General features: G+C 38.1%; 1 protein-coding gene across 2 annotated transcripts in view; it reads left to right on the forward strand.

Moving 5' to 3' along the window:
- The first annotated feature begins 2,034 nt into the window (after positions 1-2,034).
- The window catches only part of LOC125397518 (UDP-glycosyltransferase 3A2-like), a 152,205-nt gene continuing 134,083 nt past the window's right edge, over positions 2,035-20,156 (forward strand). The window contains exons 1-4 of one of the 2 annotated variants that reach the window (XM_087896937.1): positions 2,035-2,287; positions 11,015-11,113; positions 16,058-16,172; positions 19,154-19,685. In XM_087896937.1, coding sequence (XP_087753063.1) covers positions 2,194-2,287; positions 11,015-11,113; positions 16,058-16,172; positions 19,154-19,685 — 840 coding nt within the window. In that variant the 5' untranslated portion in view covers positions 2,035-2,193. The remainder of the gene's footprint in view (positions 2,288-11,014; positions 11,114-16,057; positions 16,173-19,153; positions 19,686-20,156) is intronic. The other variant, XM_048429936.3, reaches the window with a different exon arrangement.

Here is a 20,156-nt window from a genome sequence, read left to right on the forward strand (position 1 = left end):
TAAACATTACTATCTCTACATTGGTTGCTGGGAATGCAGTGTCTATGCGTTTATATATAATTTCATACACGTGTGTAATGTGTTCTTGTCACACTTATTCTTCCATGCTCTCTGTAACCTTACATGCTTCCCTTCGTCTTACAAGTTTACTTCCCAAATTCAAGTCTTTGTGTTTGTGTGGTTGTGTGTGCGTGTATGTGTGTGTGTATGTGTGTGTGTGTGTGAGAGAGAGAGAGAGAGAGAGAGAGAGAGATGAGGGATAGACAGAAAGATCAAGAGAGAAAGTATATACGTGTTTGCGTGTTTATATATCAGTGCGACAACTCATACATGCATATGTGAACATGCATGTGGAAGAAGCCAGGGGTTGACAGGAGGTATCATTAGGTGTATTCCTTTATACTTCTCACCCTATTTTTTGAGACTGGGTCTTTTACTGGACATGAACCTTGCCAATTAATCCAAACTGACAGGTCAGAAAGGCCCCAGGTCCACCTACCTTAACCTTCCTCATTCTGTGATTATAGGTGCCTGGCTTTTTAATGTGAGTATTAGGTCTCTGCACTGAGGTCCACAAGTGGATTACTTCATCTACCCATCTCTCCAGACCTGAGATCTGATGTTTGAAGCCAGGAGAAGATGGTGTTTCAACTCCAGAGTAGGATATATGTATAGATAGATAGATAGATAGATAGATAGATAGATAGATAGATAGATAGATAGATAGTCCTCAGCAATCATAACAATGCTCAGACACTTTTGGTGAAGATGGAATTTCCTGACAATTTTTTTTTTTGATTTTCGAGACAGGATTTCTCTGTAGTTTTTGGTGCCTGTCCTGGAACTAGCTCTTGTAGACCAGGCTGGCCTCGAACTCACAGAGATCCACCTGCCTCTGCCTCCCGAGTGCTGGGATTAAAGGCGTGCGCCACCACCACCCGGCCCCCCGACAATTTTTTACTGATTCAAAAGCTGCTTCCACCAGGAAGCAATCTCATACATGGCCAGAAATAAAGCCTTCCCAGCTCTCTGAGTATCCCTTAATCTAAGTTGACAATGAAATTGACCTCACACTAATACATTTGAGAAGTTTGAGAACAATTGATCAGCTGAAGATTTGCTGTGAAGAACAGTGCAGCCCCTTTTCTCACATTATTTCTCCTTTTTGGTCTTTTCATCTGTGTGACTGTGAAGCCAGCATGAGTATATGAGAAGGTAATGTTTACATTCAGACGTAGGTAAAGACATAGACACAGACACAATGCTGCAAAGCAGAAATCCAGGCGGTATTCCTCTGCGTGCTTTGTTTGTACTGAAGCAGACTCTCTTCTACTTTGAGGATGCACTGGGAAATTTTACTAAAACTGTTAAGTTTTCAACTAGGATGTGAAGATGATCACATGGGGCAGTGTGCTCCTTCCTCTTGGGTGGATTTACAAGTGACAGAACTGGAAGCTGTCTTGTGCTTGCACTTGGGAGTAGGATGGTGTAACGCGTCCATTCTGCTTCATGATGTTCGTTCAGAACCATGGGTTCAATCTTAATTGCTTTGCCTTGCAGGTAAAGTCCTGAACTTAAGCCACTAGCACATTTTCATGAATTTGTGACTAGTGAAGAGGCCTTGGGTGGTATTCTTAGATGCTTTTCTGGAAAATTGGCTTATGATTGCCACTATTGGAGATTTTAGAATTGGAACCTGGCTTAATGAGTAACAGATATGGCAATAGGATCCAAGTAGAGAAATGACAGAGGAAGCAGTGTTCTATAAGTTAGTGAATGCGCCTGTAAAATGTTCACGGTACATGTCACTTCAAGATGCTGTCAAGACAGGATTTCTCAAGATCCCTTCAATCACAGTTTGAGAGTTGTGTTGGGGCAGTAAAAAGGATATTGTATCTTTGTGTTGGGGCAGTAAAGAGTATATTGTAGTTAAAGAACAAGTTAAATTGTAACTCTCCACCTGTTCCTCTATGGACTCTGGTTCAGGAGGGTGAAACAGAAAGCCCAATGGAATGTGAGCGTCAGAGAAGGTAAAGAGCGAGAGGGTACTTGAAAGGTCAGAAAGAGATCTCCCCCTTTATATATCAGTTCAAGACCATAGCCAGTGCTTTGTGACTGAGGCTCACAGAGTCCTTTAGTGGGCCTCAGTTCTCAAGGTGTGCATCCTATGCCTGAGATCCACGTGGTCTACAGATGGCTAAGCTTCGGAGTTGGCTTCTAGTGAGCTTATTTCTCACTGAGGCTCTTTTTTTGGAGGCTGCGAAAATCCTGACTATAGCTACACTGGGTGAGTGCCTGCTGGGAATGTAGTGTTGTAGCTCAGGACACACGAGATAACGTGTCTCATAGAAACAGCATATAGAGGACCATCTGCGCACAAGATTTTCTGGCGAGGCTCGGATCTAACCTGGGGGAAGAGGTATGGAGTGTGCAAAGTGGTGCTTATAAGGGACTCCACATAAGGGTGGGCATAAATAGTAGACAGAAACAGCATCTGATGTGGACAGAGCTCCAGGAGACTGAGCTGTGTATTGCAAAGTAGACAAGAATGGCTTCTTTACTGGGACCTAAGATTGTAAGTAGATGGGAGGCATATGAGTCAAATTTGCAGTCTATTCCTTCAAAAAAGGGAGCAGTGAGTATTTCTAGACTTTTCTGGGAGAGGTTACCATCTATAAAGATTTTTGGTTTCAAAAGAGCCTCTTCTTCTCTCTAAGTACACAGTCACTGAATGACACCAAGCCAGCATCTTATTTTACAAACTGTTATGTTACTCTTACCACTAAAAGTGTTCTGCCCTCACTGTTTGGTATGGAACTCATGGTGACAAAGCTGTAGGACTCAGGACAAGGATCTCTGATAAAAGTCAGGATCATTTAGGGGTAATACATATTAGTACCAACAAGAAGCTTCCCATTCATAGACTTTATGAAAACATATTTTTCAAATGATCAATTTGTTTGAATTCATATTTAAATACATGTTACCCAGGATTAGGGCAGGAAAGAAGCCAGACATAATAGAAAAGCAGAGTTGATGAATGTGTCATCCTATTTTAATTCTCAACTGGACACCTATGAGTGCCAGTAAAGAGTCAAGATTTTAGCAAAGTAAGCTTTGACATCCACAATTAACATAAACAATTAATGCAAACTGTGCTAACAATACCGTCATCATAGCTATTCCCCAATGCCAAGTTTTCAAGATAACTCACGTATTATCACATCTTTGATATTTAAAATTAGTTATTTTAAACAGTTAATTAAAAGCATGTGAGATATATACCTCCCTGTTCCCATAACCATCCTTCCTCCCTGCCCCCCCATCCCATTCCCCCAAGCTATCCCCAATCCTCCCCCTCTCCCTTCTCTCTAGCCCCCTACCCTTTTCCACCCCTCCCCCCCTGCCTCCCCGTCCCCGTGCACCCAAGTTTGCCTGGCAATCTTGTCTACTTCCAACATCCAGGAGGATAACTATATGATTCTTATTTAGCTTCTCTAGGATCACGAATTATAGGCTCAAAGACCTATAATAATTAAAGACCTTTAATTATGGCTAAAATCCCCATATGAGTGAGTACATACCATATTCCTCTTTTTGGGTCTGGGTTACCTCACTCAGTAAAGCGTTTTCTATTTCCATCCATTTGCATGCAAAATTCAAGATGTCATTGTTTTTTACCGCTGAGTAAAACTCTAATGTGTATATGTTCCACACCTTCTTTAACCATTCTTCTATTGAGGGGCATCTAGGTTGTTTCCAGGTTCTGGCTATTACAAATAGTGCTGCTATGAACATAGTAGAACAAATGCTTTTGTAGTATGTTAGGGCATCTCTTGGGTATATTCCCAAGAGTGGAATTGCTGGATCCTGAGGGAGGTTGACTCCTAGTTTCCTGAGAAACTGCCACACTGATTTCCACAGTGGCTGCACAAGTTTGCATTCCCACCAACAATGGATGAGTGTTCCCCTCACTCCACATCCTCTCCAGCATAGGCTATCGTTGGTGTTTTTGAGTTTAGCTATTCTGACAGGTGTAAGATGGTATCTGAAAGTTGTTTTAATTTGCATTTCCCTGATCGCTAAGGAGGTTGAGCATGACCTTAAGTGTCTTCTGGCCATTCGAAGTTCATCTGTTGTGAATTCTCTGTTCAGTTCAGTGAAACTGGATGGCTTACTGAGATTTTTTGTGGTAATTGTAAGATTCTGAAGGGAGTATGATTCTGCTGTTACAAAGTGCTGACACTTAGCTTACTCTGCAGCATTACTAAAGTGCTTATATACATTAAGGTATTCTGTCACTAAAACTTTTGTTTACATTTCTGTATCTATCTGAAACTCTACCTCCTTTAGCGGTCCTAATCATAAAGGAATGATATTCTATGAGCATTTCATCCTTGGCCTACAATCTAGCAGTTTATGGCAAAGCTATTAACCTTATGGATTTATCAATGAATAGTAAATTTGCTGTATTGATCCTGTTCACTTCTCCTAACTATCTCAGTAATATGATAACCCTGACTGCTCTTGGGAATGGTGAGGGAGGAAGAGAGGGAGTGAGGGGAACGGGAGGGGATTTGGAGGAGGGGAGGAAGTGGAAATTCTTTAAATAAATAAATAAGGAAAAAAAAACAAAAAACAAGAAAAGAAAATATTTATTTTTATTGTATGGATATTTTACCTACATGTATATATGTCTGGTACCCATGGCGCAGTCCTGGTAGAAATTCTAAAAAGGCATCAGGACTAGTAGAACTGGAAGTTCTAGGTGGCTATGAGCCTCCATTGGGTGCTGGATATTGAACGTGAGGCTTCTGGAAGAAGAACCGGCATTCTTTTATTTATTTATTTATTTATTTATTTATTTATTTATTTATTTATTTATTTATTAAAAATTTCCACCTCCCATTTCCCTCCCACTCTCCCGAACCCCCCTCCCCCTCTCTCAGCATTCTTAACCATTGATTCATATCTTCAGTCTCTGGCCCCTCCTTTGTGTTTTTCTTTTTTGTTGTTGTTGTTTGTTTTGTTTTTGGAGACAGAGTTTCTCTGTGTAACCCTGGATGTCCTGGAATTCATTCTGTAGAGCAAACTGGCATTGAACTAACAGAGACTTGCCTGCCTCTGCTCCCAAGTGCTGGGATTAAATGTATATGCCATCACTGATGGCAGATAGTTTTATGGAAACCAGAAGTTTTCTTTTAACTGTTGTAGAAGTTTTCTTTTTACTGCTGTGGAAGTAATCATCCCGCAGGACGGGGGATAAAGATTTCGATGTGCTATTAAGCCCTAGAATCCTAGCACCTCCTCAGTGGCAAGGGTAAGATGTTCAGAGACTTTCCATAAATTTCTAAGAGGTAAATATTAGAAATATTTTTCCAAGGTAAAATTGAAATGATGACTTTACATTCCCAGGAGGTTTCTAGTGGGCCCTGCTGTGTTTTGCCTACCTTTTCCACATATTTGAAGATCGATGGGTCCTATCATTCTGTTTCTATGGTTGAAGTGTTATTTACTTTTTGTTTGTCTAGTGTAATAGAATGCAAAACCTTGTAAGAGTGTCCGTATGAAAGGATGATTGTACTCAACCTTTCTCATGATAGCGTGTCACACTTACATCACTTTGTGGGATGGAACCCGAGGAACTCAGTGTTGGAGCAAAACACAGAGTATAAAATGGGCTGGGACCTTCTGCTTAGTTCTCTATAGAGGAAAACTAGGACCAAGGAACTGGGCACCTTTGTGCAGGATCACAACTCACCTTTCTAGTGTCACATAAATAATTCATACATATCTCCTAATGAGTATCTTTATAGTGGGAACTGGAACATTTTCCACCTGCCTTTAAAAATATATTTTTTTATTTTTTATGTTCTTTTTTATTGCTTTTATTGAGCTGTACATTTTCCTCCACTATCCTCTCTTCCTCCCCTCTCCCCTTCTGACCTCTGCTCTGACCACCATGCTCACATTTTACTCAGAAGATGCTGGTTTTTTTTTTTTTCACCTTCCTATGTAGATCCATCTTTGTTGTCTAGTTTCTCTGGGGTTCCGGCCTGTAGGCTGGTTTTCTTTTTGTGTGTGTCTAAAAGTCACTTTTGAATGAATAATATTATATTTGTCTTTTTTGGGTATGAGTTATCTCACTAAATATGTTTTTTTCTAGATCCATTCATTTACCTGCAAGTTTCAAGATATCTTTATTTTTACCATTGTGTAGTACTCTATTGTGTAAATGTACCACATTTTCTTTATCAAGTCTTTGGTTGAGGGGTATTTAGGTTGTTTCCATGTTCTGGATACTACAAATAATGCTGCTATGAACATAGTTGAGAACATGTCCTTGTGATATGATTGAGCGTCTTTTGAGTATATACCCAAGAGCATACTGCTGGGTCTTGAGGCAGATTGCTTCCCAATTTTCCGAGAAATCGCCATACTGATTTCCAAAGCAGCTGTGCAATTTAACACTCCTACCAGCAATGGAGGAGTGTTCCCTCTTATGTCACATTCTCTCCAGCATATGCTGTCAAAAGTGTTTTTGATCTTGGCCATTCTGATATGTGTAAGATTGAATCTTAGAGTTGTTTTGATTTGCATTTCTCCAATTTGTTGACTGAGATTTCTGTTCAACCTGGTCCCACAGCCGTTTAGACCCAAATAAACACACAGAGGTCTACATTAATTATAAACTGATTGGCCCATTAGCTCCAGTTTCTTATTAACTAATTCTTATAACTTGTATTAGCCCATAATTCTTGTCTGTGTTAGCCACATAGCTTGGTACCCTTTTTTGGCAAGGCAGTCACATCTTGCTATCTTGCTTCCTCTGCAGCTGGGTCATGACTGCAGACTACAACTTCCCTTTTCTCAGAATTCTCATTGTCCCACCTCTACTTCCTTCCTAGCCTCCCTGCCTGTACTTCCTGTCTGGCTACTGGCCAATCAGCATTTTATTAAAAATAGTATGAGTAACAGGATAAAAGACCATTGTCCCACAGCACCAATGGCTAAGGATGTTGGGCATTTCCTCAAGTGTCTTTCATCCCTGTGTGATTTGTTTGTTTATAGTTCTCTGTTTAGATCTGTATCCCCATGTTTTTTTTTTATTGGATTACGTTTTCTTTTAATGCCAAATTTCTTGAGTTCTTTGTAAATTTTGGAGATCAGTTCTCTGTCTGATTGGTTTGTGAATCTGCAGGTGCTGTTTTGTCTTATTGACCATGTCTTTTGCTTTTCAGAAGCTTCTCGGTTTCTGGAGGTCCCATTTATTAACTGTTGCTCTCAGTGTCTGTGCTACTGGGATTATATTTAGGAACTGGTCTCCAATGCAAATGCGTTCAAACGTACTTTCCACTTTCTCTTCTATGAGGTTCAGTGTGGTTGGTTTTATGTTGAGGTCTTTGATCCATTTGGACTTGCATTTTGTGCATGGTGATTGATATGGATTGATTTACATTCTTATACATGTTGATATCTAGTTATGCCAGCACCATTTTTGAATATGCTTTCTTTTTTCCATTGTATAATTTTAGCTTCTTTTTCAAAAATCAGGTATTTATAGGTATGTGGATTGATATCTGGGTCTTCTATTTGATTCCATTGGTTCTCCTATCTGTTTTAATGCTAATCCTAAACTGTATTATATATTTCATTACTGTAGCTCTATAGTAGAGATTGAAGTCCAGGATTGTGATGCCTCCAGAAGTTCTTCTGTTGTACAGGGTTGTTTTGGCTAACCTGTTTTTTTTCTTTTCATATGAAATTAAATATTGTTCTTTTGAGGTCTCTGAAAAATTTTGCTGGGATTTTGATTGGCATTGCATTAAATCTGTAGATTGCTTTTGGTAAGATTGCCATTTTTACTCTGTTAACTCTATCTACCCAAGAGCATGGGGAAATCTTTCCATTTTCTGGTGTCTTCTTCAATTTCTTTCTTCAAAGTTTTAAATTTATTGTCATACAGATTTATCATTTGTTTGTTTAGCATTACCCCAAGGTATTTTTTATTATTTGTGACTATTGTGAAGGGCGATGCTTCTCTGATTTCTTCCTTGGCCTGTTTATCACCTGTATAAAAGAGGATTACTTATTGTTCGAGAAAATCAACAAAATAGACAAACGTTTATCCAAACTAACCAAAAGTCAAAGAGAGAGTGAATATCTAAATTAACAAAATCAGAAATGAAAAGGGCAACACAACAACAGGCATGGAAGAAATCCAGAGAACCATCAGAACATACTTCAAAAGCATATTCTCCACAAAATTGGGTTTGTTGCTGTGAGATATTCTGTTGGCTGTGTTTTCGTGGGTGTATCTGATTTCTTTGGGTTGGAGTTTTCCTTCTGGTACTTTTTATAGGACTGAATCTGTGTCCCATAGCTCCTGGATATTTTTCTAAGCTTTTGTTAGATTTAACATTTTCCTTGACTGATGAGTTGATTTCCACTATCATATCTTCAGTGCCTGAGATTTTTTCTGCCATCTACTGCATTCTGCTGTTTATGCTTGCATTTTTGGTTCCTGATCATTTACCCATAATTTCCATTTCCAGAATTCTCTCGGTTTGTTTTTCCTTTATTATCTCTATTACAATTTTCAAGTCTTGAATCATTGCTTTCATCTCTTTGATTGATACTTTTTTGTTTTCTTTAAGGGATTTATTGATTTATTTCAATTGTTTTGTTTTTTCCTCTACTTCTTTGAGGGAGTTTTTCATTTCTTCTTTAAGGGACTCAAGTATTTTCCAAAAGTTAGTTTTTTAGCTCATCTTCTTCTGCTTCATATGTGTGGGGGTGTTCACGTCTTGCTGCTGTAGAACCACTGGTTTTTGGGGGTGCCATGTTGTACTTTGTGTTGTTGAGTGTGTTCTTACCTTGTTGTCTTCCCATCTTTTCTTCCAATTGGTGTAGTTGAGTTTTGTCTCTGGTGATCAGTCCTCCAGGCACCCCTGGATCCTAGGCTCAGATGATGGTGGAGTTGGTGCCATGGTTCAGCTCATGAAGGATGTTGCTCAGTGACTGTGGAGATCGGGTGTGGGCAAGCCTTCCTTGCTTGGTGGCTTAGGCAGAGTTTGTGCACTGACAGGTGGGCCTATTGCCTACTGACTCTGGCCTTCTTTTATTATTTGAGATTGGAATTATGATAATTTTTCTTTACCTTTCCACCCTCCAAACATTCCCATATACATTTGCATAATCTCTTTGAAACACTTGGCCTCATTGTTCGTTCATTCATTGTTGTAACACGCATAAATTATATTTACATACACATGCACTACTAAATATAACCTGCTCTGTCTGTATAGTGTTACTTGTATGTATGCTTTGAGGGATGACCATTGTTTTTATTGGATAATGAATTATTGTAGTCTTCCGTAGGGAAACCTATTTCTCCCACTCTTGGCACTTTTAGTTGCCTCTGTTTTTATTGTAGTTGTTTTAGTTTGTTCTCTCTCTCTCTCTCTCTCTCTCTCTCTCTCTCTCTGTGTGTGTGTGTGTGTGTGTATGTGTATATGTGTGTGTTTATAGGGTTGAAGGCTGATCGCCTTTAGCATGTCATTGTTGTTCTTGTTCAGCTCACGTTTACGCAGTCCTGTTGGTGAGATTTTATGAGTTTAGTTTTCTTTGGCTCTTAATCATCTTACCTCCTCTTCTGAAATGATCCCTGAGCCTCAGGGGGAAGAAGCTGCTTCATTTATCTTCTTTCTTCATGGTTCTTTTATGTTATGAAGGTAAAGAACCCAACTCTTGATATATCACTTGTTCCTGTTCTCACTGACTTAGTTTGTCCAGGTTAAAACTCTCAGACTTTCTCCTGGATGAACTCTTTCTCATGAGTGTTCATTCACATGGCTGTCTCACTGGATGCCCTTCTCAGTCTATGAGAACAGGAGCAGCAGTCCAAGGTGCAGTGGGCTTTTATGTGTGCTGTGTTATTTCAGACAACACACATGTGAATGAGAAGAGTGACTCACTCAAGAGATACATTCAAATTCCCTGACTCTTTCAGCTCTGCCCTAATTTAATCATGGTGCTTTTAGCTCTCCCAGTCATTCTACCTTCCCAGCTTTTCGTATACAATTTCCATTTCTTTTCTTAATGTATCTCTCTCTGCTTCAGCTTTGGACTCAAAACTAATGTCCTAAAGAAATTGTGGCTAAGAAGAAGCCATTGTTGTGATGATACTTGTATATTTCCTGAAGATCCCAGGATTGTTGGAGAATTTACCTTGCCCCAGTTTCTTGTGTGTCTGGTGCTCCTCACAACCAACCCATTTGTTGAGGCCTCATGGTGATCTCTAATGGCTTTATTTCAAAGGATGTAAACTCGGGTCTAAGAAGAGAAATTTCTTAACTGAGGGCTCCATACTCTTCTGTCTCCATGAAAATTTCTTTGACTGAAAATTTATCAGTCATGATATTGTGATGTTTTTTCCATCATTATAAAAATTGTTTTGAACCAAATGACTGCAGTCATGGGAAAACACAGTGGAAAATATAAATATACCATAGGATGAAGAGTGTCTAATGTCCAAGCAGAGTAGCTCATTATATCAAACATGGGAACCCTCAGATTTGTAAACGTTTATTTCTTTTTATTCATATGAGTGTTTTCACTACACAGATAGCATATAAATATGCCGTGTGCATGAAGTTCCTATGTTAGATTTCCTGGAACAGGAGTTTGAGATTATTGTAAGCCATCACGTGAGTGCGAGGAACTGAACCAGAGTCCTCTCTGAGAGCAGCAAATGCTCTTAATTGCTGAACCATCTCTTCAGGCATGGTCTTCATATCTTTGATGGCGGATTCCTATTGACCAGAGCTATGGATTCATAATCTGGATATACCTACAATGTAATCGAGGGCAGGGAAAAACTGGTTTCTCTCTATGGATTTAAGACTCTCTATGTCTTCACATTTACTTTTGGATTTCTTTATGTCAGCTGTTTATTGTAATCAGAAACCTTTTTATTAGTCTCCTCAAAAATGAACTTATGTTTTATTTCTAGGTGGAAGCCATTATTTAGTATTGAGCCGTGTGTCACAAATCCTTCAAGACAATGGCCATAATGTGACCCAGCTGCTTAATACAATTTCTCACATTCCAGGTACTTTTCAAATAAACTATTACATTAAATCTGTTTAAATAATAAATTATTGCTTTTGATAAAAGTTCTGTATTTGATCTTATTTAGAGATAAATCATGGTGTGTGTGTGTGTGTGTGTGTGTGTGTAAAGGTTTTGTAGATCTCATTAGAAAATGTTTTCTTGACCTCCTCTGACTTATTTCTGTATGTTACTTCCTGGTATAGGTTGACAATGATTGTAGTATGTCCCCCAAATCTTAATGTTCTAGAACCAACGGTATCAAACATTATTTAGCTCTAAGAAGTAGGTCTCTGATGGAATAGACTTGAAAAGTAATTGTATTATCCTTCCAGATGTGGATTATTTCTTAGTGAGGCAAGTGTTTATTAAAGAGTGAACCCTACCTTCTCTGGCCTCTTTTTCTCTTTCATCACGTGGCTCTTGTATCTACCATGTATTACACACACCACCTTCTGTATTAAGCTGCAGTGAGAAGACAGCCATTGGAAGCTCTTCACACAGCTCCACGTAATCTTGGATGATCAATCTTTGAAATATGAGTTAAAGAGCTTCTTAGGTTTATTTTTCTTTGTGTATACTTGTGTGTGATTGTGTATATTTCTGCACATAAGTATAGGTGCCCAATGATACCAAAAGAATTTGGTCGGCTTAGTTTGACCTGGAGTTAACAGGCAGTTGTGGGCTGCCTGATGTGGTTTCTGGGAAAGGAACATGGGCCCTTGGCAAATGCAATACCCACTTTTAATGGCAGAGTCAACTCAGTAAAATATTAAAAATATAAGTTAATTAATATCAGCTATTTTATTATGGCAACAAAAATAGATTAAATAGCCCATCACTTGAATGTCACTCCCAGACAATGCTACACATAATTGTTGATTATTTGAATAAATTCTTGTATCAAGTGTGTCTAAAAGTAGTGTTGAACAGACATATTCTGCCATATAGAACTTTGGCACTTTAATTATCTAAGGTTCGCTAAACTCAACGCCACTCAAATCCATTTCTATCTTTAAATGAGACTTATAATTTGAAGAGCTATTTTCCAGTGACCTTTATACTCATGCTCAAATTTTAGGATGTGTGATTGAGAAGATCTCAGATTCTTGAGGAATCAGTGGCTCCGCCAAAGCTCTGCATAGTGAAGTCAGAAGTCCTCAGTTTAGTGCATCCAGAGGATCATAACCAAACTGAAGACCAGCAGTCTCTGGGGATAGACTAGGGCACAGAAGCCCAGAAAACTCCAACTCTCTGGATATATTTTTATATATTTAATTGTCCTTAATAGTTGTCTGGTTAATTAATAATTAATTAATAATAATTAATAATTAATTGTCTGGTTTCCTAACTACAATTCATGCTCACCCTGTTTTCTTAGTCCCCCAACCTTTGATCTACTGCTCAAAGCTTCAGACTCTCTAATCCTTTAGCAAACCATGCACAAAAATTCTGCAAACTTTCCCCATTAACAGTGGAATGAATGTCTTTTCTTTGTAGATTCAAGTGTTGCTGTTTTCAGATTTCTTTTGTCCTTTATTTCCTCCCTTTCTTCTTCCCACTGCCACCTTGTCCTCCTATTTGCTCCCTGTCTTGTGTTCTTTTCTTTATTTTTCTTTTTCTGAGTTTTTCTGAGATGGGCCCAGGTTTTGTGTAGCCATGGCTGTTCTCAAACTCAAGGTCTTATCTTAGCTTCTAAGCTTCTTGGATTATACAATGAGTCACCAGTCACAACTCTGAGATCCTTTCTCCATCCATAAGCATTGGACATTTCAGATGTGATAATGGGTTAGTCTTTCTTTTTATTTCTGAGTAAAATTGAAGTGAATTTATGAATATAGAAATCAGATTGCTAGAACATTTTTACCAAATTTCAACTGAAACTCTGTATTTAAACTCTAAATATAAATTAATTGTCTGGATCACTTTCATTTTGTAATTATTAAACCTGAAAAACTGCATGACAGACAACCTGAAGAAGTAATGGTTTTTAAGAGTTACATAAATCGAAAGTATTTGATTTGGTAGTGCCAGGAAGGAGGGTTATAGTTCTTTTCTGTTTTATAACAAGCTCCTTAAACTCACTTTCGGCCTATGCAGATCATTTTTCAGGACCTGGGATTTGAAGATCTTAAAGAATGCGGTAGATTACAGTCTAATGTTGTAAGAGACTTTACTGCAGTTTCTGTGTACTTTTTAACACAAAAAAATGTAACAATGAAAGCAATGATCCAAGTAAGGTTTTTTGAGTTCAAAAAAACAGGATCAGAAAAACCATGTAAATAAATGCCAGTAAGTACATACTAAATATCTACAGATCATCCCTTTCCCAGAATTTTCTAATGATACAGCAGCTTAAGTATATACTATAGATTATATCTGGGAAAGCACAAAAGGAACTCGGAAGACCATATCCTGATCAGGACACACTGAGGACGGCACTCAGCCTATCCTTTCAGGCAGTTTCTTTATTCATTAACCAATAAAACCAATAAAAGCAGCGCATAGACAGAAGGACCTCCCGCATCAACTCTGTCCTTGCTGTTTTGTTTTGCAAATTCCAGACAGTTTTCTTGTCCTTCCTAAAATCTGAATTCAGTTCTCTCACTCATGGAGAATACTTGGTCAGATTTAAATACTTCCTCCATGATGTGAATTCTCAAAATTAAGTCCAATTAGTCCCAAGTGTCATTGTTCCTAATGAACAAGGAGTGAATCAGATTTTTGCCCAGATAGTGTTTCTAGTTTTGTTTTCAATCATTTAAAACATAAGTGGATCTGTCTATTCCTCCACTTTGGTCACTTTTTACTTTGGAGCGTATTTTATTTGGTTATTATTGACAAACTCATGATAATTTAAAATAAATAATTAAACATATATTGATAGGTATATAGTCCTGTATTTACTTCACAGTGCTCATTACGACTGGCTATGTTTATCTATTTATATGCCTTTATGAAAGAACACTTTTTTTTAAGACCTGAACATTTTATTTATTTATTTATTAAAAATTTCCACCTGCTCCCCGAAATAACATGTTTTATCATGTGCAACTTGTTCATATATGCTTTCCTCAGGTGACTCTTCTTAACTCTCAGAGTAAAAATTTTCTGATGCTCTGAATAAAGTTGGCTATTACATGAGACTAATTCACCTCATTTAGCAGTTACATTCTACCAGGCCCCACTGCCCATAGAGTGGCAAAGATACCAGCAGTGGGTATGTATTGACAACTTTTGAAAAGTGCATACATATTCATTCTGCAGAATAAATCACAGATGTGGTCTTATAATATTGACAATACCATGCCCTTATTATTATGATGCCAGTCATTGCAGTAATATTGTGTCAAGCATCTTTTCTTTATAGACTCAATCATAGTACAAACTGGAATTTTAAATGGAGATAAGGTGGGCAAACTGTCTCATGTTTAAACAGGTCTTTTCTAATAGATTCTAGTCAATAAAGACTCAGTTTCATTCCCTTTGGGTAGCACTGTTAAATATCCTATGTTAGAGAGGATCCATAGCGCTACTTTTTGTCAACTGAATAAATACTAAGGACTTTAGTATTTGCTAAATTCACAACCCAGCCCATCATGGGAGGTGGCAGGAAGTAGTTTGTCCTTACTACTAGGAATGCTTAGTCTCATTGAAGATGGGTCACTCATTTGTTCTCTAGTTTTACATTTGGTGACTTTATAAGAGCACAGAAGGTACTGATTAAATATAGTGAAATCTTGTGATGTTTATAACATTTGCTCTAATATGCCTTAATGACATTAATGTTTCTACTGGTACAATTCCCATGATATTAATTTAGAGATACTTAAAGTAATAAAAGCACTGTGCAGTTTTCTCTGAAAATCGTTGTATATATTCTTGTACAACACTTGACGCACATCCAATTCCTTCTTTTCTTTGTTGCTTGACTTTCCTCGGTTATGATGGTTTTTTTTCCTAAGTTTCTCATGTTTATAACTCCCGCACAGCATAATCTAACCAGCATTATAAAAGATAATGGCAATTTTGAGAGGTCTAAGGCTAAAATCTAGTTTGAAGTGAACTCTTGATTGTGTTGCAATGGTGCTGTGGGTGTATTTTCATGCAATACCTTTAATATCATGCTTTTGAATCCGTAGCTATGAAATAAGGTGGGGTTGAAAGGACATTTTCCAAGAGCTTGTGTGATTGCTATTGGTGTTGTGTGGCCACAGGCATCGGTTGGCTTTATTCGCCTGGGTAATATTTTGTACGGGGTAAGCATCCTAACACCTTACTATGTTCACCACCACCCTACACACATACAGGGGAGAGTACTTCCACTGAGGAGAAGCAGCCATAGCTGGTAGTGGAAAGTACAATCATGACAGAGTCTGAGACTCCAAGACAGGGGGCTGAGTCACATGAAACAGCACAATGGAAAGAGTTTAAAGCCAATTGGGACTACTAAGCATGACTCTGGCACAAAACATACAAGCAAGCAAGCAGACAAATGAATTGCAAAGGTGAAACAAACAGAAACAAAAAGGCAAACAAGCAAACCAATACTTTGTCTATTTCATTTTAATTTTTCTATGAAATGCAAGGACTCTGCAATCAAGCTGACTTTCACATAACTATTAACCCCAACTAACTATGATAAAAAGTTAATGAATCATTTTAGAATGTTTTCCTTTGGGATTTCTCATCTGTAAAGTAAAAAATAATAGCTTTGTGTTTAAATGAAAGCAGTTGTTAGCAGTCTTCCTTACTGTAGACTGCATAAAAGTTATTGAATTGTAAAGTTTCAATAAATACCATATTACAGAACTGGATAGATCTAAACCATTGAAGAGCAAAATAAAATTCCACAAAGAGGTGAAATTAAATTTATTATTATCGCCATATAATGTGTGGTATATTGTGATTAAATTTAAATTTTACTCAATTGGTGTTTTCTTAGATTTTAAAAAAGAGAAAATATCATACCAGGTTTTAAACTGGCATCTTCCTGAAAATCAAGAAAAGGAATTCCATAATAGACTAGATCTCCTTTCAGAAGAATTAGTTCATCCAAGGTAATTTGCTTTAATTTATGGAACCAAAGAATCGTTAATCAAGTCTTTCAGATGGGGAAATGGTGGTCTCATGATGCTTTAAGTGAGTTTAAGAAAAATGATTTCTGGGTGAATTAATTGATGTAGGGATGGATTTTCTTTGAGTGGTGCATGGTAGATGACTGCCAGCTAGATCAGTGATGGGATATTCTCTAGAAAGTGGAAGGTGTGCCTTTTAGACCTTCTGTTCTACATGTTACTTGTCATCTGCTCATCTCAATGAAGCCAGTACAGTTACTGCAACCTCTCTATTCAGGGACAGAGGGTCCACCTTCTTCTGTATTTTTTGTCACCTTCCTACATACAATCCCTAATGGAGGAAACCCCATTGCATGTGTATCTGTCATCTGTCATGGTCCTTTCCTATTAAACTACTTTAAAAGATTTCCTTTTCCTCCCTTTTCCTGAAAATTATTTTTTCTCATATAATATATCCTGGTTATATATTATAGGAGTCTTCCTTCTATTCCTTCCAGTAGCTCCCCAGCTCTCATACCACCCAGATCCACTCTCTTTCTGTCACTCATTAGAAAACAAGCAGGCTTCTAGTAATATATTACATACATATGATAAAAAATACAACAAAAGAAAATAGAATACCATAAAACCAAAAATGTCACATCAGAGTTGGACAAGAAAAACAAACAAAAGTAAAAGAACCTGAGAGATGGCGCATTATTATAACAGAATAACTCAGTTTGAGTGATTTTTATAATGAAAATAAGCTTATACAGGTCTCAGTTGTGTAAGTTCAAGTTCACAGTGTAGCACCTGCCCTACCGGACGGTTTGCGAGTTGGGCAAGGGGCTGGAGATTGAAAAACACACAAAGACATGGGTCACTCTTGGAAACAAGAATGCCAATTTTATTGTGTTAAAGGGCAGCTTATATAGGGCTCTCCCTGACCCATGGCCACGCCCCAGCCCTCAGGATTTTTTAGCTGCAAGCCCACCAGAAACCACTCTTCCACCATCTGGAACTCATGAGGGTCTTATGCTCAGAGCAGCTGCAAGCATAGGAAAACAAGTTGTATACTCTGGCAGGCAGGCGGTTATTGGAAATTCAGGGTGTGAGGGTCTGCAGTCCTCAGCACACGGTGCAAACAGCAATCACGTCAGCTTTACTGAAAACATGATAGATGGTATCATCATGACTAAAGCATGTGGGACTGGATGAGTCAAGAGAAGAGAAAGAACAGGTTTACATCTCCCACTGGGTTTAACTCAAACTCTAAGGAGGACTGTTTTAATGATCTATAGTATAAGGGCTCTTAATAATCTCCTACTAAAGTGTTCTCTTAAAGGTACTTCTACCTCTATACAGCTACATTGACACCAACTTTCTGACAGATGAACCCTTGTAGACAAACCACAGCTATTTGATTTTAAGTTGGGTCTAAAATGAGCAAAGATGGAGAGCCCCTGGTCTCTCGTCTTGTGGATCTTTGGATGCAGGAGGACAGGATGCACTTGTGCACTTTTACCAGGATGCTTATCTAGTAAGCACTGATGTGAAACGGTCCCTAGAGAAGTGCCGTAGGCAAGAGTCATCGGTAGGATGACAAATGTTTAGCACAATCTTCAGTGAAAGTTTGAGTCAGTAAGAGTTGTCAATTCTAATAGCGAGCTTCCAATCATGCTTCTTTTTCCCATTCGAATCTTAGGTTAGCATACAAAGTAATAGGTTTTGCTATGAATTTTCAAGAAAACACAATGTCACTATCCTTTGTTCTACTTTGCCCCCTTCACCAAAGCACTGTTCCATGACACCTGTATCTCTTTTGCTACCTTTTCTTTTTATGTGCTCTCATAACCTCCTTCCTAACTACACCATGTAAAAAGACAAACACACACACACACACACACACACACACACACACACACACACATAGACAGTTAAGTTTAGATTTCACATAGAAAAGAAAAAGGCAGAAGGTTTTATATTCTATTTCATTTTTAATTGCCTAGGTTCTTAGGCAGAAAGCTGAAACATGATCAGCCTAGTTCCAGTATTATCACTGGAAAGTTCCTTTCTGGGGCAAAACATTTAAGCCAAGATAAACATGTTTAGAAGAGTTGGCTTTACCATTGACAGTTATAAAAGCTGTAACCACGCCACTTACACAGATTGGAAGGGGAATAATATTGTCACCCCAAAACTCACTAAATAATGTGAGGTAGACAGTATTATACAGCTACTCAAGGAGATTGATATAGTCTGAGATCGACTATAATCAGTGATAGCTTTCAAGATGGAAGAAATCAAACTTGCATTGATGATGAATGGGAATTAGATCTTTAGAGGAAATGTGATGGAGTATGAACAGTTTGAGAAGCAGATAAATATTTACACCGGAAAGTAAAGCTGAATGTTTTGTTCAACAGCTGCAGTTCAGATGGGAAAGTGATGCAGTATTGTCTAGAATATTCTCTCTCTCTCTCTCTCTCTCTCTCTCTCTCTCTCTCTCTCTCTCTCTCACAGAGATGATTAAGAAGTATAAGAAGTAAAAAAATATCTCCATGCAGGACTGGAAAATGAATTTCTATGGGTCTGTTTTCTTTTTAATTAAAAAACTTACTTTATTTTATGAAAAAATGCTTTAAATAATAAATAACACTATAACATAATGATTTGTATATCTTTATACAGAAGAAAAGAAAAATTCAGGATACATGACCTCTTCCCATAAAACATATTAAAAATCATTTTTCGTCTAAGTGAGTCATACTTTTTTTAGTCCAGTCTTCTGGCCTCAAAAGTCTCAAGTCTAAGTCTGGTCTTGGACTTCTGATCCTCCTGTCTCCATTTCCAGAGTGTTGGATTATAGACTTGTGTTTGTCTAGTTATAGAATACTTTCATGGAGTATAACAGTCTTCCAAAATGTATAAAACAGCTTCTGAAATTATGTCTTCTTCTTCTTCTTCTTTTTTTTTTTTTACAGCAACACACATCACGTGATTGTAAAGATATATAAATATTTTGGGGACTTGTGCAGTCACTTCCTAGGTGGAGAGGACATCATGGACTCCTTAAGGAATGAGAATTTTGATCTACTATTTTTTGATTATTTAGATTTTTGCTCTTACCTGATTGCTGAGAAACTTGAGAAAAAATTTGTCACGTTTCTTCCCCTACAATTTAGCTATATAAACGTTGTGCTACCAAGCCCCTTGTCTTATGTTCCAGTGTATGGTTCAAGATTAACTGACCAAATGGACTTCTGGGGCCGAGTGAAGAACTTCCTGATGTTCTTTGATTTCTCTATGAAGCAAAGAGAGATATTTTCTCAATATGATGCCACCATTCAGGAACATTTTGCTGAAGACTCTCGGCCTGTTTTGTCTGACCTTCTACTGAAAGCAGAGTTGTGGTTTGTCAACTCTGACTTTGCCTTTGAGTTTGCTCGTCCCCTGCTTCCCAACACAGTCTATGTGGGAGGCTTAATGGACAAACCTGCCAGGCCAATACCTCAAGTGAGTGAAACTTTTGCCCTCAGTTTATCTATCACTCAGAAGCTTGCCATTCTTAGGAGGTGTCTACGTTAGGGCTGTAAGGAGACACCATGACCACAGAAATTCTAAGAAAGAACGAGAACATTTAATTTGGGTGACTTATACTTTCAAAGATTTAGTCCATTATACTCATGACAGGAAATATGGTAGCATGTAGGCAGGCATGTAACTGGAGAAGGAACTGAGAGTTCTGCATCTTGATCCACAGGCAACAGGAAGTGAACTGTGACACTGGGCATAGCTTGGGCATAGGAGATGTCAATGCTCACTCCCATAGTGACACACTTCCTCCAACAAGGTTACACGCGTTCCAATAAAGTCATACCTTCTAATAGTGTCACTACCTTTGGGGAGTATTTTCTTTCAAATCACCGTAGGTCAGAATCGTTTCTCGGCAGAGATGTCCTAAAAGGAGGTACTCGAAGGCAAGAG

Source organism: Myodes glareolus, chromosome 15, assembly GCF_982192425.1.
Source record: "Myodes glareolus chromosome 15, mMyoGla1.1, whole genome shotgun sequence".
Classification (NCBI taxonomy): Eukaryota; Metazoa; Chordata; class Mammalia; order Rodentia; family Cricetidae; genus Myodes; species Myodes glareolus.